Source organism: Mus musculus, chromosome 2 (genome assembly GCF_000001635.26).
Source record: "Mus musculus strain C57BL/6J chromosome 2, GRCm38.p6 C57BL/6J".
NCBI classification, from domain to species: domain Eukaryota; kingdom Metazoa; phylum Chordata; class Mammalia; order Rodentia; family Muridae; genus Mus; species Mus musculus.
In genome coordinates this window covers 139,739,350-139,759,306 of record NC_000068.7, presented here as the reverse complement: position 1 = coordinate 139,759,306, position 19,957 = coordinate 139,739,350, and the positions used below count along the sequence as shown (strand labels likewise).

The following is a 19,957-nucleotide window of genomic DNA, read 5'->3' as shown; positions in this document are numbered from 1 at the left end:
TGCATACCTGGTATCCACAGAGGCCAAAAGAGGGTGCCTGATCTTCTGGAAATATTACAAATAAGTATGAACCAACATGTGGGTGCTAGGAAATGAACCCAGGACTTTACAAGAATGGTAAGTGCTCATAACCACTACTGGACCATCTCTCTAACCCAACACAAGACTTACTGTTTGGTCATTAGATGCAGAACCTGAATGCAAATAATTTCGTGGGTAATATCTCAGTAAACCCTTTTACATTATAAAGGTCTGGCAAAAGCTTTTCTGTAAGAACACACGTTTTACCAGGAGAACTTGAGTGTATGGTCAAAAATATAAAAATCAACAGGGATACAAAGGCACCAAACCAGCATTTCACACATGGTTTATACTTTCTGACCTTTGGTTTCTCTCATCTGGAAAAATAATAACTTGCATTGTAATTAGTTCTACTTATTATTTGAATTCCTTTGTTTTGTTTGGAAGTAGGCTTACCCATCTTAAGTCTTGGCTCTAGCTTGATTTTCTTAGTTCTGGGTAAGAAAAAAAAAATCATGTGTGCCAATTAGCTGGAGCAAATTGGGGGCCAAAGAGATGGCCTTAATACTAAAGATGCTATTACTTACCCATAAGTCAATTTGTGAGTCTTTTATTCCCACCTAAGTTGAAGGCGTCTCCTCATGGAAGCCTTGCTTCACTTGGAGTAGTTACACTATTTGGATTATAAATCAAGGATGCGGGCAACACATTTTATCATGATTTTATTGTCTATCTCTTTCCCTGGAGTTTTGCAAGTAAAAGGTTGCATAAGAATCAGCTCTTCATCTGTCCTCAAGTTCTACCCCACAGAACGGATCATCTCATAACGGCACGATGCACAATATCCAACGACTCAATAAATACTTTACAAAAATAATGCAGTTTTTTTTCTTAAAACATAAAAATATTAGGATTTCCCAGGCTTCAGCTCCCATCACCCCCTTCTATATTTATTTACTGGGAATATATTGGTGAAGAAAAGTCACTCTATTAAGATAAAATAGACAAAACGGGGCCCCTATTATTTTTCGACTTGTGTTTTTTCTTTGGAAAGTGCCACTCCTGGCTTTACACCTGAACTTCCTTCAGTCTTCTGAGCCCGTTAAGATAGAGCAGAGCTCCTGCTGGGCTCTTCAGTACAATTATGTTGGTCATTTACTTTAAAGCCATTGAAAACGATGTCTTAGATTTGACTCTGCACATTCACTTACTACCCACCCCTTGCCTAATCTAAGACCAAGAAGTCTTGGAAACTGTGACGCTAGCAGCACTCCACGCCTGAAGAACACCTGATGCAAGGTGGGTGTTTCATTGCTCTGGTGCATTTCCAATGCAAAATTCCTTTTCTCGAAATCCCCCTATGTCCTTTCCCTTTTTAACTCTCTCAGAAGCAATTAAATAATTTTTTTAATAAGGACAACTCCAGAGAAAAGGTTAAGCTTAAGTCACATTTGTATTAAATAAGTTATATATATTTATATATATATAAACTGCTTATAATGTTTACAACCTCAGTCTCTATGCTCCTCTGCACTGGATGGAGGTGGGAACAGAGTCATACCCACTATGGCTCCCAGGTGCCTCTTCCATCCCACACAGCCATTAGGAGGACTTCCAACATGGTTTGTCAGTACTGGACATAGCGGTCCTCCAGGCCTGGTGCATACCCCTATTATACTTACAAAAATATTCATGTGGAATATACAGATATACAAATATTGTGGATAAAAAGAACCAGGTGACAGTTGGCAGATCAGTGCAGTGCATTTGTGTCTCCAAACCAGTGGTGCTTTAGTACTCTCTGGCTTCTTGGAACTGTTTGATGTAGTCCTCATCAGAAGGGCTCTCTGTGCACTTCTGTCCGTTATTGGGAGGCCGGGCCTCATTATATCTGCTCCAGTCACCCTTGCAGATAATCCAGGGCAGAACATCCACTTTGTAGTGGAGTTCAGCAGAGAACTCGGTGCTGATGAGATTGGGAGTGCCTGCCCCTTTGCCCCTGGTGATGAGCTGCATGTTGTCACCATAGCAACAGTGCTGGGCAGCCAGTGTGGTACTCTCCAGGGACAGCATAGAGCGGATGCAGTACCGAGCAGTAGGCTTGTAGATCTCTAGTTTCTCTTTGGGCCCACTAGCATCCTTCCATCGGAAGTCCTTGCGCTTGATGCGGTCAAAGATGTCAGCTGTGCTGTAGGCCACCTCAGTAGGGTAGGAGCAGGGGCAGCTGGGCAGGTCGTTGATCACCTTGTGCATGTATTTCTTTAAGAACTCACTTTTGCAGCTCATCCATCGCTCACAGCTGTCCATGTCTGAAAAAGATGGGAGGGGGGTAAAACAAAAAACAAAACAAAACAAAACCTCTTAGTACATACTAAACTTTCTGGAAGGATGTCCACAGTGTCCTACATTAGCATTAGAGACTCCACAGGTACCCATGACTGCCAGACATGGTAGCTATTCTCATCTCCCCAGGACTTGGCAACATTGTTTATAATACATTTTCCTAACACTTCACTTCATAGTATGAGACATTTTCAAACACAGAACAGCAAAGAGAATTCACCGATCGAATGACTACCAGCATTTCATCATTTATATTTAACTGTTGGTGCATTTGATACACCTTTTAAATTTTTAATGTAGAAACATGTTATTATCTCTAAATTTAAAGCATCTTCAAAAAATGTTCAAACTAAACCAGATCTCAACAACCCCCCACATTAAAACCCTCAAGCATAAAACAAAACAAAACAAAAAAGAATATCATAACAGATAACCATAGCCTAATTATACATCCTAACAAAATCAGAGAGCTGTATTGAATTTCCCATCTAAGTGGTAATATGGTGGAAAGGCCTCAAAGGACCATTTGTAGAGTTGAGTTTATTTTGTTTTTGCCACTCACTGAGTTGTTTAAAACCTAATACATTCCCAACTGCTGGACCTTAATTACTGCTATATGCCAATTCATATGCCTCAAAGGGGCTGAGTGTGTGACTCGGAACCCAGAAGTGACATGTTTGGTTTTTAAAGCATTAAGAAAAACTTGATTAGTTGCAAACCTTTAAGAATTTATGGATTTAAATTGTATGTTGGTCAAATACTCCTTTTATTTGGTTATAGCTTGGTGGTTTTATTTTTTTTCTCTTTTGGGTGTGGTTTTAACTGGTTTCCATGGTTTTGTAGGCTTTGTTGTCGTACTGGGTTTTTGTTTTTTGAGACAGAACTTAAAGTTGGGTGGGTAAGAAAGTGAAGATGATCTGGAAGGCACTTGAAGGAAGGGAAGAATGTGATCAAAATATATTTAAATTTAAAATTTTTTAAAGAATAAAATAATCTATGGATTTTAATATATGTATGTATGTATGTATGTATGTATGTATGTATTTATTTTGAGACAGGGTTTCTCTGTGTAGCTCTGTAACTTACTTCGTAAACCAGGCTATCCTTTAATTTAGAGATCTGCCTGCCTCTGCCTTCTGAGTGCTGGGATTGAAGGCATGTGCCACAGCACCTCACTATGAACTTCAATTTGTGCCTTTCTTTAAGAAACTAAAATTTCAACACTGCCATTTTCTCATTGCCCCTTACAAACAACTGGCCAGGGTATAGGTAGACAGTGACACTGGACTTGGACAGGACAAGAGGTTCCCAAGTTAGCCTAGCCCTTGCCTCACCATTCATAGTCTTTCTCATGGTCCTTCAGTTGCTTGGGCCACGTTGAATGAATGTTTTAGTTTGGTCTCTCTCAGAAGCTGAGGATAATATGCTGGTAGAAATGAACTCTGGGGAAATGATAGCCATATGGGAGGGAACTTGATACAAGGTAGGGATCAAGCAGATGTGAGGAACAAATAGAGGGTCTCATGGTAACCTAGGAACCCAGAAAACCTTTCTTATGATTCCCATTCAATGAGACCTTTATATTAAAATAAAAAGTAAAAGAGGGTGGAGCAATGCCTGAGCTTCAAAGAACTATGTCCTGGAAAATGGCAATGTTAAGAATGTCTGTCCCCTTCCCATCTTTAACTTCCTGAACCCCCTTTTTACATTGGATTCAGATGAGACTCGTGGATGTTCTGTCTCCATTTATGAATGTTAAGCTCAGACATAAACCTTCTTTGTTTTGCTCATGATCAGCTGAACTGCTTGCCCACACTGACTGACTGGAACACAATACATGTTCACCAAGCTTTATTAAACTCCTCTCCTTTCTTCAAGCTCTGCCCAACCCCCTCCCCCTAGGGTTGGGTCTCACTCTGCTGAGTTAGCACACAGCTTTCTCTCTTCTCTTCTCTTCTCTTCTCTTCTCTTCTCTTCTCTTCTCTTCTCTTCTCTTCTCTTCTCTTCTCTTCTCTCCTCTTCTTTTCAGCTTTTATTTATTTATTTACTTATTTATTTTTAGATATTTTCTTCATTTACATTTCAAATGCTATCCTGAAAATCCCCTATACCTTCCCCCCGCCCTGCTCCCCTACCCACCTACTCCTGCTTACTGGCCCTGGCCTTCCCCTGTACTGGGGCATATAAAGTTTGCAATACCAAGGGGCCTCTCTTCCCAGTGATGGCCAACTAGGCCATCTTCTGCTACATATACAACTAGAGACATAGCTCTGGGGGGTACTGGTTAGTTCATATTGTTGTTCCTCCTATAGGGTTGCAGACCCCTTTAGCTCCTTGGGTACTTTCTCTAGCTCCTTCACTGGGGGCCCTGTGTTCCATCTTATAGATGACTGTGAACATCCACTTCTGTGTTTGCTAGGCACTGGCATAGCCTCATACGAGATAGCTATATCAGGGTCCTGTCAGCAAAGTCTTGCTGGCACATGCAATAGTGTCCGGGTTTGGTGATTGTTTATGGGATGGATCCCTGGGTGGGACAGTCTCATCAGGGTGCTTTCTGAAACTTGGTTGGCTGTCCAAAGGATAAAACACCTCTGAATCTGCTGTTCCACATTGCCACACTTCTGTCTCATTTGCCCTGTTATAGTTTGCCCATTAATAGCCCATATATTGATGGCTTGGTCCCCGGCCTATGGTACTATTAGGAGGCAACGGGGCTTAGAGAAGATAACAGTGTGTGCAGCTGATAGGTATCCTATAGTTCTGTTCATTCTCTCTTTTCCTTCCTGGTGGCCACGAGGTGAACAGCACCCTCATTACCTGCTCACTGTGATGCTGTGCTTTGCCGCGGGCCCAAAGGCAACAGGCCACATACCATGCTCTGACGCTAGAGACCAAAATAAACCTGTCTTTCTTTTAAGTTGTCTTCTCTTTCAAGTGTTTTTTTCCCCACAGTGACAGAAAGCAATGCATGCGCCACCGGGCTTTATTTACTTCTCCATAAAAGAAAACCCTGCTTGCCTAAACCTAGACATTCTTCTCTTGTTTTTGAGACAGTCTCACAGTGTGTCCCAGGCTAGGCTGGAAGTCACTTCGGCCTCTGAAAGCGAGGACCACATACTACTTGGCTCTCTTGTCTTAAAAGAAAAAAAAATAAACAAAACAAACTGAAAACAAAACACTTCAAAACTGAAACAACATGTTATTTCTAGAAGGTAAGTCAAGAAGAGTTTTGGATACAAGTCACATCATGCTGGTCGTGAGCCAGGGTAGGGCTGGTACTGGCCCAGTTTTGTCTATAGAGCTCCTGGAAGAGTCTCTCTGTGTACTTTGCTGACCACCTCCCATTATCCGGGTCAGACTTGCTCTGCAGGCCAATGAACAGGCATGGAGGACACACTGCTGTTTGGCTCTCCTGCTGGAACCCCTCAGCTGAGCAGTCCCTGTTGGACAAGACTCAGACTTGTTTGATTTTTTTGTCCCTCCCAGTTCTCCTTTTCCCCTTCCTCAAGGTCACCTTGCATATCCATTCCAGTCTGGTATGTGTAGAACCCAAACAGATACAAGCTTCAGTTACCAGTAGTGAGAGGATGCAGGGGAAGGCCTGTAGCTAAGCATTCATTGTAAAAACCAAACTTGAGCAGTATCAAAAAAAAAAAAAATCTGATGGGGCACTGAAGAGATGGCTTAGTGTACAAAGTACTTGCGACTAAGCATGAGTTCAGGTCTCCAGTACTGATGAAAAAGTTGGGTGCAGTGAGCATATGTTTGTAACCCCAGCACTGCATGGGTAGTAGAGACATGGAGATCATGAGAGATCTCAAGCCTAATACACACACACACACACACACACACACACACACACACACACACACACAGAGAGAGAGAGAGAGAGAGAGAGAGAGAGAGAGAGAGAGAGAGAGAGAGAGACATACACACACACAGAGAGAGAGACAGACAGACAGACAGACAGACAGACACACAGAATTCAAGAGTGAGGATGATTGGGCTGGGCTGGGGCTGAGGATGCTTTCCTTTCCTCTGGAGCAGAACACACAAGAGAGCAAGGTTGTTGGGTATCATGCAATGGAGATCTTGTTCAGTTTAGGCTTGTTCAGAGGTTCCTAGGGAGCCATGGTACTCAGGGAAATATGTATCAATTGAGCTAGGCAGCAAGAAAATTGACCCAGAGCTGAATTCAGTATGCTATATTAATGGTAAGAGCTCAGGAAAAAATATGCTTGGTAGTAACAGCTAAGTTGGATCAAAAGGAGTCAGAGCCGTTGGATTCCAGTGGCTGTGAAGTCTGTGGATAATGAGAGTAAGGCAGGAGAAAGAACTCCCATCATCTTTGGGCCAAATGCCTGGGAGGTTGGTATGGTTATATATGGGATCACATGGTCAGGATATAGGGTCAGCTGGGATGGGGCACATGTCCCATCAGTTAGATGGGGAAGTGGGGCGAGATGGTACATTTCTCACGAGTCTATACAAAGCTCTGGTATGAGATTAAATTCTCACCTTAACCTGGCTGGGATAAAAGCCCAACTTCTTAGCAGCTTTATGACCAGGCATTTCAACTTGCTGGGCCTCTGATGACCAAATGTAAAGTTGGCATGAAAGTAGGACTTCTCCAATGAACTTGGGATGGAGTGCGTGTGGCAGGGGATGTGAAGTGACCAGTGCACTGTCCTGGATAGGGCCCATTGGCATGTGCACTGGCTCCTCTTTTTCTCTGAGTTGTTAGGATTTCTCAGCTGTCTCTTCTTGTCTGTCGCTCAGAGTCAGACAGTTCCTTTCTGGATAGTACGTGGGAAGTCACAGGCTCAATCTTGGAAGGTCAGGACCTTTAGAAACAAACTTTAGGAAACCTGGGGAAATGGCATTATATTTTCCAAGATGGGAGACTACTGCAATTCATGTGCTTATAGAACATTTGTTGACCTATTTTCATTAAAAAAAAAAGTACTTATACAGGATATTCAGTGTGACAGGCATGCTTGAATTTGGCAGATAATTAATTCACTGGATTCTGCAGTCATTCTGTAAGATGCACTCCTGCCTCATGTCATTTTACAGATGAGAAAACTCAAGGCAGTGCTAGCTTAAGTAATCTGACCATGCAGCAATCTAATGTTTCCAGTCTGCTTTTCTCATTTTCTGTTTGCCCTTCTGTGTCTTCATCCTATGATGACCTTGTCCTGATATAGTGTGGACTATATCAGTAGGCTTTTCCCTCCTGCTTTCTGATTGGATTGTCTAATGGGAGGAGCCATCACTAGAGCACACAGATGGAAGATGGAGAGGCTAGAATATTTCTCTGGTTTCTCACTCACTGGATCCTTTGGGGAGCTGGGACTAGAGAGGTGGCTCTCGCTCTGAGCTGCGCTTGCTGCCCCTATCCAGGTTCCATCAGATAAGAATAGTAAGGCTTCTCCAGAGTTGCCAGTCCTGGGTTTCCTTTTTTTTTTTTTTTGGTTTAAATCAACTGCTCATAGTTTTGGAAATGGTCCCTTACCAAATCATTGCCAATTGCCTATGTATTCAATTGATTTTTTTTTTTTTTTTTTTTTTTTTTTTTGGCCTGGACTCTGGTTGCAATAGGTCTACTCAGTTCTGGTATCCTTAGCTATACATTGAATGTGGTCTTATGCCTTGCCCTGTAGGAAAAAGTAAAAGACACTTGCCTGTGAAATGTGATAGGAGGAGACAGGAGAAGTTCTCTGTTCCCCAAAGAATGCAGACCTTTAAAGTCAGCTTAAAAAAATGAATCCAGGGAACGGTGCTTGCAGAAGACTGTTGCTAAATAAATGCAATTTTATTGTGTATGTGAGGTGAGGAGTGAGTGAAGGTCCGAATAACACAGAATTTCTAAACTGTCCTGAGTTTGGCTTACAGATATGTTTAAATAAATTTTGTTTTAAAAACAAATTATTGACAAGCATTGTAAAAATCAAAGCATATTCTAGCGAAACCAAGATCTGGGATCTATCTTGAAAAATCAGCCCAACTAGTTGGTGTTCACCTTAAGGTGGTTAAGATGTGGCTGCCCCCATCCTTCAGAAAAAAAAATGTTATTAGTTGTTTGAGGATTTTGTATGATATGTTTTGATCACATTCACCTCTCCATTCTTCCCAGAGCTGCCCTCCTTCCTAACCATTCAACTCCCCCACTTCTCCCACCAAGACCAATCTGTGTCACCCAAATGTTCTTGGCTATGTGGTCTTCAACTGGAGCATGCTCAACTCACCGGGGGCTACTCTCTTAGAAAAAATTACTGTCTTTTGTCCCAGCAGCTTTCCACTATGAATACCCCCTCAGCTGGGGCTGGAGGGAGGAGGCAGGAGGACTGCCCCACCCACCAACATCTGCTGATGCTGATGCTGAGGCTGAGGCTGAGGCTGATGCTGAGGCTGAGGCTGAGGCTGACGCTGATGCTGAGGCTGTTTACTGTTCCTTTTCATTGGAGTGCTGGTTCCATTTTTCCATTCTATTTTTTTCTAGACTATTCTACCTAGACCCTTGACTGACTCCTGAAGCTCTCTGAGAAAGAGAAGATTACATCTCAAAATAGTTGGGATAGGAAACTAAAAGAGACTTAGAACTGCTCCATTTTGTCTGAGGAGGCACAGCAGACATGAGATAACAAAAGAATTTTCAGGGATAAAAGAAGTAGGATGGAAGGAATCTTACTCTTTTACAACACAGACTGGGATCCAGAAGTAATTGAGGCTGTGCTGACAAGCGAGCTTGCACCTAAGGGGATGCTTTCTGCTGTGATCGTTCAGGTTGTTGCTTCTGAGCCAGTACTTTCTAGTAGAGAAATGAGAAACCACACACCACACACACATATGCACACGCACACCATACCACACACCACACACACACCCCAACATGCGTGCCTGTACTGAATTTTTCTTTTAATGGAAAATTCTTGCAAAGGAAGGAAGTATAAACTACTGAGAAAACTTCCTTCCCCCTTCGCTCCTCTGCTGGAGACTTCGTTTTACTGGATGCTCGGTGAGGACAGCTGAGTAGTGGGTTTGTTTTTTGCTATGGGGAGGGTGGACTCCAGCTTGTCTTTCACTTTGGAGGCTCTGCAAGTTTCCCACAGACGTGTCCTATGTCTCAGTCTAGTCTGGTGTTGGAGGAATGAGGTTGCTGTCTTGCTTGCTTGGAGTCTATTCAGTGAGCAAGAAATATGTTGGAAGTAATGAACCTCAAAGGCAATAATTAAACATTTTCTTGGGTTCAAGGATGGCACTGCAAAAGCAAAATGAATCTCCAAAGCACTAAACCAATATTTGGATTTAAAAAAGAAGAAGAAGAAGAAAAAAAGCTCTTACCAACTTCAAACAACTTGGTGGCATTAAACTCCTCACTTCCCGCAAGCAGACTCACTTCAGTGGCCGCTGTCCTGAAAGTATCTTCAATTCCTAAACACAGAACAAGAGCTCATTTTCCCCCAGTTATATGAAAAAAATTCACCCCCCCCAAATACAAAACAAAACACCTGAACAAAGCCTTCTTGTCTTCATTACTCCTCTCGGGTAGAAACTTGCCAACAGAGGAAACAGTAAAAAGCAGGTAGCGGTGCATAAAACATATTAAAACCCCAGATACTATTCACAGCTCGAAATCAGATCCAAATGTGCCTGCATGAGTTCCATGGGCTCAGCCATTTGCCTTGGTGATGAGGGGTAAGGATTGGTGGGGCGCTTGTAGCTGTCTGGTGAGTGACAAACTAAGCCCGAGACGGCAGAATGCTCAATACCTTCTCGTAGATGGCCAGCTGCCTGGGTTTAAATCATGACTTGCTATGTGGACTGGGCAGGACATTTCATCTTTGTGTTACTCAGTATTCGTTTCAATAAGTTCAGATCTGACGCCTCTCCCTCACAGAGTCAATTAAGTTAAGTGCGTGGAGTGTGGAGCACGCATCTCTCAGAAGGAGAAGGAGAAGCGTGTGTTTCCTGCTTCATTCATTGTTTAGTTCTAATCCCACTGATGCTTCAGAAAGGATGCACACAGGACGCCCCCACCCCCATGACTTACTCTCAGGCACTGAACCTAGTTTGCTGCAAACCTCTCAGATCCCTTAAACCTCCTGTTAGAATTACCACACCTAAGTAATTTCCTTACGAACAGGAATTCCTGTGCCAGCTAAATCACGAGAGAAAGGCCAGAGCAAAGGCTGGTAGCACTATTGCTGGGGAACTCTAGCTTCACTGCTGGGCATGGCTGGGTGTGTTTTAGGAGATCACTCTGATTTTACACGAGGTCCTCCTTCACTGTCCTAGGGACATTGTTATAAGAAATATTGATTTTTATTTCTCTCTCTCTCTCTCTCTCTCTCTCTCTCTCTCTCTCTCTCTCTCTGTGTGTGTGTGTGTGTGTGTGCGCTATGTGCATTCCAGCGCATGAGAAGGGCAGAAGGGGGGGGGATCAGATCCTCTGGAGCTGGAGTTTCAGGTGGTTGTGAATCTCCTGACATTGGTATTGGGTGCTTTTAGCCACCGAGCCATCTCTCCAGGGGACATGGTTTTACAGAAGATCATTACCAAGCCTACACAAACTTGTCTATTCTGTAGTTACTTCCAGTAAATCAGAGAGTCAACAAACCAAATAAGAAAGGAGACCCTGCTAAAAATCATCATTCCTTCCCAAAGGGATCCTTGAACCTGGCACCCCCTGCAGCAGAAAGGGAGAAAGGCTGAAGTGGGCAAGGACAGATGAGAAGAAATGCATGCATGAGGAATGATGTTGGCTGCGTTGTTCTTAGTGGTCCTGGTACCCAAGAAGGAAACAAGCAAAATGGCAGCAGAGAAGAGCCTTTCCCTGACAAGAAATCCACATCTTGGCTCTGTATCCTAGCTCTGATCGAAATACAGGCATGCCCCTATAACTCAAAGTAAAATTCTGCCTGTATGTGGCTAAGCTGGAGACCTTTCTTCATGGAGAAGGAGAGCGTGTACCAGTTAAGGACATGGAGTCCTTAATCAGGCATCATGGATTCAAACTACACAAATATCATTTGTTGCTGGTTTCGGGTCTTGATTTCCACAAATGCTAAACACATGTACCAATAAATTTCTGTTGCATGGGGACAGTTTTAAGAATTAAATGAAATAATATACCCAAAATCTATGGAAGTTTGATTGGTACTTAATTACCCAGAGCACTCCTTTTCTTTCTTTATGACCATCTCTTTCCTGTTTTTCTTCAACTCCTTAATCTTTACCTTCCTCCCACCAGTCTCTTCTCTCTTTCCCTCCTCTCTTCTCCCCTCGCCTTCCTTCATCTCTCTCTTCTCATCTCTCTTCTTCTCATCTCCTCTCTTCTTCCCTCCCCTTCCTTCATCTCTCTCTTCTCATCTTTCTTCTCATCTCTCCTCTTCTCCCTCCCCTCCCTTCCCATCCTCTCTCCTATCCTTTTGCTTTCTTTTCTCTCCCCCCTTCCTCTTCCTTTTTGCTTGGCACTAGCACTCTAATCTGGGGCCTCGCACACAGGTAGACAGCACTTCATGCCTCAACCACATCCCTAGACAACCTTCTTTCTCTACATCTTGATATCCTTTTGATCCTTTCCTTCACATTATCCTTCTCTTCTTCACATCCTTCCTGGTGTCTCTTCCTCCTACCCATTATCATTTACAACTTTGATCCTACTGAGCCAAGACCCACTTGTCAGACTTCCGCCTCAGCTCACTGCAATGAGCACAGGAAAAATGGGGAGAGGTAAGACTTCTGCAGCGCTGACATGGAGCCAGAGCTACCACTTCTTATGTTTCAACTCCATTTTCTTCGAATGCCCTTTGCCAGTACAGACCTTATTCCAGCCAACCCCCCTCCCCTCTTTAGAAATCCCTTTGTGCTTCCACTCTTGTTTTGGTCCAAATGTCTCTGGATTGAGAATAGAATGTCTGGGGTAGAAAAAGGAGGTCTGGTATATGAGGATCAGATTTTCTGTCTCTGAATTTTCTTTTAGATGAAGCCACTTGGAATGTGTGGTTTCTTGAAAGGGACCAAGGTATTATTGTAGGCTGGGGTTCTGCCTGGCAATTAAGAACACAGTAAAACTATAGGCCAGGGGAAGATAAGCTTTGTGTAAAGGATAGGGAGGCACATAGTTTCGGCTCTGTGGGCCACTCATGGTCCTGGTTGCCTCTTCTTCTCTTCTGCCTCCTCCTATTTGATTTCTCTAACAATGGAGGCATCTATACTAATAGGCCATAAACTACATTTTGACAAAGGACTTTAACTTTGACAACCAAAGTCATAATTATTGTTTAGCCCCAACATGATTCCTCACCAAGTTATCAATTTACTTTAATTTTCAAGGCACTGATACTACAGTGTAAGGTCACAATTAAATGCTAAATTGCCCTGGTTTGTTCTCTTGGAAGCCTTGGGCAACTCTCAGGTCTTATTGACAGGGCTAACTTTATGGTTTTCCCGAGAATGAGAATCCACTCATGCTGGCTTCCTTATCAGGCATAAGTATCTGTTTTCCAATGAGTTTTTCAAGTCACGACAATGCCACATCAAAGGTCCAAACTGACCAGAGTCCCTCCTTCAAGTTAAATGAGTACAAGATGGCATAGCATTAGTCACGGGCACTGCACTTATACTTAGGCTCAGCAAATCCATCTCATCCACCAAGTCTATCAGCTATCTCTAGTTGTCCCACTCCAGTCAAAAGATTTACGAGGAAATGGTTATCTTGTAAGCAATTTCTCCAAGTTTTAAAATATAAACGAAAAACAAAAACAAACAAACAAACAAACAACCCCTTTCCTTTGAACTTGGAGCCACAGCCCCACAATTACCTGGGCAGTTTGGACGGTCACAGGTCCTGGATTCTGTGGCAATGCATGCATAGCCACAAGAACGGGTCCGTTTCTGGTTGCCATTTCCACAGGTGACGCTGCAGACAGACCAGAGACTCCAATCACCCTCCCCGTCTGTGGAATCTGGAAGGGAGCCAAGGAGAGGGTCATCACCCCCGCCTGAAGAGTTCCCGTGTCTCCTGCTCCCACTGCCTGCTGGCTGGGCCTTCTTCCACTTCCCGTGTTCCCGTGTTCCCGTGTTCTCGCTCTCGAGGGGACTGAGTACAGCCCGCGCTCAAAGGTTCACAGCTGCAGGATCACTTTAGAGCTCGGCTTTGGGAAGACCAAGAGGTTTGCAGCACTGTATGCAACTGGAACATAACCCTTGGGACATACCTTCTCTTCCTGTGGGGTGAAGGGGTAGGGGAGAGGGGAGACGAGGGAGGGAGAGGGAGGGGGACAGGGGGAGGGGGAGGGGGAGAGAGAGAGAGGAAAAAGAGAGGGAAAGGAAGAGGAATGGGAGGGGAGGGAAGAGAAGAGGAGGAGAGAGGAGAGAGGAGGAAGAAGAGGAGAGGAGAAGAGGGGAAGGGAGGGGTGGAGAGGGGAGGGTTCTAAACAATATGGACTTACTTTGACCTTATAGTCCACATTGGCTTACAGTCTAGTTTGATGGTTGGTAAATCCAACCATCATGAAAGGAGTTCAGGCTAAACACATTTAAGAATGATGAGACATTACCAAGAATGGAGCCACAAGAAGGACTACAAAGACATTTGACAGTGTAAGGGAGGTTTCCAATCCTTTCCTATAGAGACTGAATGTAACTGAAGCCATCCAATGTCGAACTTCCCACTGGTCTATACTTTCTAGGTGACTAAATCATAAAAAATGACTGCTTTTTTTTTCAGATGCCAAGAATAGGATTTGTTACACAGCAGTAAATAACCAATATATTAACAGTAAATGTAGAAATAGCCTTTGAAGTCGTTATTCAACATATGGCCAGTGAATATTAGTTAAACTCTCACTATATGTCAAGTATAATTCTAGGTATGTGGGGTATATTGTTAAGAATAGGTTCTACCATGGCAGAATGAACAATGAATATAAAATAGTAAATTATATAGTATATTAGAAATTATGAATGACATGGGAAAAGGAAAGTAGACCACACTACGGGGGGTTGGGAGGTAGGCACACTGTCAAGATTGAACTTCTCTTATCAGAAGTAAATGTTAACAAAAGCCCTAGAGTGTGGGGACTTGCCCAGGGTGACTTGATAAAGTTAAGAGAAAGGAAAGCTTAGGCTATAGCATCATGCGCTTGCTCTCTAAAACACAACTCTTCTCCAGTAACACCACTCCATAACAATTTCTCCATAATAATTTATACACAGCTTCCAACAGCCTTAGGGCCTCTGTGAATGCCAAGCATGGATCAACAGTCATGTACCTTGAAGGGATGGGATACCCTTCATTCATAATAGGTTGTGGTGGTTGCTATTACATAGACTCAACAAGAATGTTCTCCACACGTTTCCACCTGAATCTTGGGTCCCGTGCCAGTTGCTAAGGCTGTTGACACAGTGCTCACTCTGAAGGCACCTTGGGATATCACAGGGCTTTTGAGTCTTCTCTGCCTACTATTCAGAATTGATGTGTGTGTGTGTGTGTGTGTGTGTGTGTGTGTATGACATTGTGATGGCTTTTTCTCTAACTGAATGGAAAACTTTCTCATGCTGTATTTGTCCTCAGAAGCATCGTCCACTTCTATCTCCTTCCATCACACTGATTTTTTTTCCAAACTTTGATTTCTTCTAAGACACAGTTTTCCAACCACACAGCCAAACAGATGTCTGAAGCTTATGTTTTACATTAGGGATCTAGGCATCATTTTTCCAGTGTGAACCTCTCTATTGTCTCCTCCGAGGCATCTACCCAGCATGGCTGGATAGTCAAGTTGCATCCAGAGGGAGAAAAGTCTGAGATAGACAAGTCACTGCTCCCTTCTAGATCTTTTCAGACATGCTCGGAATGATTGTATGATTGCATGCTTGTCAGTGAGGCCATCTATGTATGTACATACACTTCATTTTATCCTGCACATAGAAACAGGGATAGATTTTGTTAAAGGAAGCAAGAAGAGGCACAAGTAAAGAGTTTCATATTTGAACAACATAAAGAAAGAGAGGGTAAGCTTGAACAACAAACATTAAGTCATACAAATAGAAGCCATGTCACTTGTGGAGGGAATGGCAGAATAAGATAAAATCCAGTGAGTCCAAGCATTGCACTACTTGACTTTATAAGAGCAAAAAAGAACCTTTGCTATCCAGAAATCTCTTATAGCTTTTCCTTTTCACTTCAGTAAGGGCAACAACTCATGTGAGGAAACATCACTCAACTTGAAATCTTAGCTCATTATGAGACCCATGTTTTTTCACATAAGCTAGACTTCTTTTGGTTTTCTGGATCTACATGACTGTATTGGTTTCATTTTATTACTCTGGTAAAACATTGACCAAAATCAACTTAAGGGAGAAAATGATTTATTTCATCTTATGACTCATAGAGGTTATAATCCATCACCAAGGGAAATTAGGACAGGAGCTCAAGGCAGGAACTTGGAGGCAGGAACTGAAGTCAAGAGCAGGAGGAACACTGCTTTCTACATGTCTCACTCAGCCTGCTTTCTTAATCAGTCCAGGACCACCTGTGCACAATCAACTCCCCTGCATAGATCATAAATCAGGAAATGCTCTTACACATATGCCCACAGGGTAGTCTGATGGAGGCAATTCCTCAGCTGAGGTTCTCTTTTTCCAAGTCAACTCTAGCTTGGCTCAATTTGGCAAAAACATACACTGTACAATGACTAAGTGCTAACGCTGCACCAGAGTGTGTGAGAAACGATGCCCATAAGTCCTTTCTCCATGTCCAGTTCCTTGGTTACACCTTTTAAATGTTGATTCTGGACCTTGTGATTTTCTTCAATTGATGGGATGATGGCAAATAGGATCCAAGCAAAGGCCTGCAAAATGATCAAGCATGTAGACTTGTCTTTTTTATTCTGCTACCATGTAAAGAGCCGAAGAGAACTAAGGTCCAGGAAGAGAGAGGCTCTGGCAATCTCAGCACTCCTAATTGTCTAGCTGAGCTCCATCATTGCTATTGAGGGCACTGGGTCAGCTCCAACCAAGTCATCCCATCTCAGTCCCGATGAAGATTTCAGTCAATCTGCCTGAGGGAGAGCCCTTCTTCTGTTGTTTAAGCTGCGAAGTTGGGGTGGTAGTAGTTTCTTTGTTGTTTGTTTGTTGAGACATTAGCTAACTACATAGCCTATGCTGGCCTCAAACTCATGATCCTCCTGCCTCAGCTTCCAGAATGTTAGGATTTCACAAAGTGCTTTCTTCTAAAATCTGTTAGAAATACATCAGAAAAATCTATCCTAAAATGCTATCGACAAGCAGCCATCAAGGGCTTCATCTATTCTACCAGTAGGTGGCTTCCTTTCACATCCTTAACTGCTCACATATTAGCCACATGATAAATCATTTCTATCAGGGAGTAATCTCCTAGGAAAACCTTTATTGTCCTAAGCTTCTGTCACACACTGGTCCAGATCAGCATCCAGCAAAAGACCATTCAGGGGATTCCTATTACATGAGGTCAAAGGGCAGAATAAGGATTTCTAGATGGAACACATTTTCTGGGGAGAAAGCCTCTCTGTTTTAATGCCAGATGGAAGAAGTTGTAATATATGTAACAGAAGGTAAACCTATTTATGATGTTGGAAACACAAGTGAGGACACTGTAAGTCAGCGTGATTGGGAGAGAGCATGGTTCAGAGCAGAAAAACGAGCCTCAGCCGCAGTGATTACAAAGACAACAAGAACAGACTGTCTCTGAGAATATTTCTGTGGCATTTTGACAGGCCCAGTGACATCAAATAGCTCAAGAAAGGAAGACAATGCTCTGCATTGCAATGAGGTGAGAGCTGCTGTTCAAAGATGTCATTTGGAATGGCAAAATCTTCCTTTTATAGTATCAGGACAATAGAGTATTTCGGACCAGTTCTAGTGTAGGGGGCACTGGATCAACTGGAACTTGTCTGGAACTGGTCACTGGGAAACAAGAACCACAAGTCCTAGATGGTCATTTAGCTCCCAGGATAAGTCTATGGCAGGAAGAATTAAACTCCCTGTACGGGTAAAGAAACTGAGGCTTATCCTAAAAGATACGTTCACTCAGTTCAGACTCGGCACATCTGGAATTGTATCTGAAGTCTATCTACTCCCAGTATATCCTGTTAGCTGTTCTGTTATTCCAGCAACATTGCTTCTGGCCAAAATTAGCCTTACTTTTTAAAGGTGCAACTAATATAACATTACAAATAAAACTCCATGAAAAAAACCCACTGCAAAATATTCTGCTAAAATTGGATCATTATAAGTTAGACAATTTCAAAGAATTGAAACCTAATGAAGGTAACAGTAATCAGTACCTATTCAACCTCACTGTGGTCAGTTTAGGGCATGAGGAAGTACTGTGGATAGAAAAGTCCTTGCTTGGATCTCTGTTTGAAATGTTCTGCAGCATCCTTGTATCTGGACTCTTCTATTGCTGTGATAAGACACCATGACCCAGGCAACTTAAAGAAAGAAGTTATTTGGAACTTACAGTCCCAGAAGTTTAGAGTCAATGTTGGAGAGTGGCAGGTGGCAGATGACCAGAGCAGCAGCTGAGAGCTCACACACTGAAGCCTGAAAGAACACACTGGGGGATGGTGGCTCTAGTAACCGCAAGTCCATCCCCAGTGACATACCTCCTTCAACCAGGTCATACCTCCTAATTCTCTTCCAAACAGTTACCAACTAGGGACCAAGTTTTCAGGTACCTGAGACTTATAGGGGGGCTTCTCATCCAAGCCACTACACGCCTCATTATGTACTGCTCTTTCCTTGGTCTGCTGATAGGGAAGCCATAAGGACTTAACAACAGGGCATTTGTAGCACATCAGACATCCATTTTGATGTTAAGAAGGAGAGGGACTATTGTGGCAGCCAGTGGATCTGAGTCACCTCTTCTCTCATCTCAATTACAGTAAGAAAAGAACTTTTATTATTTTAACTCATTGAATTGCATGTTTCCTGTTATCTCTGTTGTTCCCCAAATGCCAACCTCATAGTCTCACCTTGGGGTTGTAACATTTACTGGAGAGAGGGAAGCTTTCTTTGACAACCTGTGACACAACTTGTACATGAGGATTCTGAAGGGTCACTCTACTAAGACATGACGTAGCTGCCTGGTCACGGGAAACAACTGCACACAACTCTTTTATTAAATTGGTTTTCAGGGTAGATTTTTTTTTTTTTACAGTTAAAAAAATACAGGGAAGGTGATTTAATAACTTATTCATCTTTAGAAATAAGATAAAATTTTGGAAAAGACAGACAGGAAAGAACCCCCAAAGACCCTAAAAATATCTCTTAAGTATAATTTAAAAATTATACTGTTTCCAAAAAAAAAAAAAATGTGTCTGCGGGCAGCTTCATGGGACTTCTGTGAAGACAGCCTTTATGAGGTACGCCTCAGAGAAGATTGAAAACCACATACTGTAAACTGAGTTTTGCTTGGCCTCATGTCTGTGAGGCCTTATCATCCCCCTTTACTCTCCCCACCAATTTTATATTACTAGGTAGTAAACTCACCATACTCTGGCTGCTCTTTGGTTTCAAAAGTCCGGTGTCCTGGGGCTGGACGGTCCCATCCTCTAGGAACACTGAGGAAGTTGCTGTCATCTGAGGTACTGTCATACTTGTCATCCTGGTCCCCACTATTTGTCCTGGCCAAGGACAAGGACCTCTGCCACCAGGCCCGCCAGTCGGGAGCTGGGAGCGACCAGCTGGGTTTATTCTCTGGATGCTGATCTTTTTCTGCTTCGGAGTCAGGGCCATCAACCACCTCTATGGTGACCTGAGAAATTCAGAACAGGACACATCAGTGAGGAATTGGCAGTCTCAAGCTAGGAAGAAGGTCTGAGAGAGATGAAGGCAAAGGTGACTGCATCCCCTGTGAAGGAAAGCTTCAATTACATGGTGCTAGAGTCCTCCAGGAATGGCTCACATGAAGTCCATTCACTGCCCCTCCTCATCCACCCTCTGACTGCTCCACACCCCACACCTCATCCCCACTCCACCCCATCTCCATATGGGTGCCCCCACCCCCCATCCCACCTGACCTCTAAACTCCCTGGGGCCTCCAGTCTCTTGAGGGTTAGGTGCTTCATTTCTGAATGAACACAGACCTGGAAGTCCTCTACTATATGTGTGTTAGGGGCTTCATATCAGCTGGTGTATGCTGTCTGTTTGTTGGTCCAGTGTTTGAAAGATCTCAGGGGTCCAGATTAACTAAGACCGCTGGTCCTCCTACAGGATCACCCTTCTCCTCGGCTTCTTTCAGCCTTCTCCAACTCAACAACAGGGGTCAGCTGCTTCTGTCCATTGGTTGGGTGCAAATATCTGCGTCTGACTCTTTCAGCTGTTTGTTGGGTCCCTTGAAGGGCAGGGTAGATGCTATAGGACTTACATAGATGTGAGTGCAAGGCCCTCAGGACAAGGCTTTTCCAGCTATGATATTTCACTCCTCCCATTGTTCAGCCCCAACAGCAGGGTCAAAGCACATAGTCCCTGGGCTATGGTTAGAACTTGTTCTTTGGAATAATGAAGCCTACTTTTGAAATCTGTCACAGGTCTGGACGAACAT

At 43.2% G+C, this 19,957-nt stretch overlaps 1 protein-coding gene across 2 annotated transcripts in view; it reads right to left on the bottom strand.

The window, feature by feature from the left end:
* Nucleotides 1–725: 725 nt before the first annotated feature.
* Nucleotides 726–19,957, bottom strand: part of Ism1 (isthmin 1, angiogenesis inhibitor) — an 85,223-nt gene continuing 65,991 nt past the window's right edge. The window contains exons 3-6 of one of the 2 annotated variants that reach the window (XR_374478.4): nucleotides 18,904–19,168; nucleotides 13,194–13,291; nucleotides 9,712–9,801; nucleotides 726–2,330 (exon numbers count right to left, since the gene is read on the bottom strand). Coding sequence is in view for 1 of the 2 variants with exons in the window: in NM_001276489.1 (NP_001263418.1) it covers nucleotides 1,813–2,330; nucleotides 9,712–9,801; nucleotides 13,194–13,337; nucleotides 18,904–19,168 (1,017 nt within the window). In the remaining variant the exon portion in view is untranslated. Of the gene's footprint in view, nucleotides 2,331–9,711; nucleotides 9,802–13,193; nucleotides 13,338–18,903; nucleotides 19,169–19,957 lie in introns of both variants that reach the window. The other variant, NM_001276489.1, reaches the window with a different exon arrangement.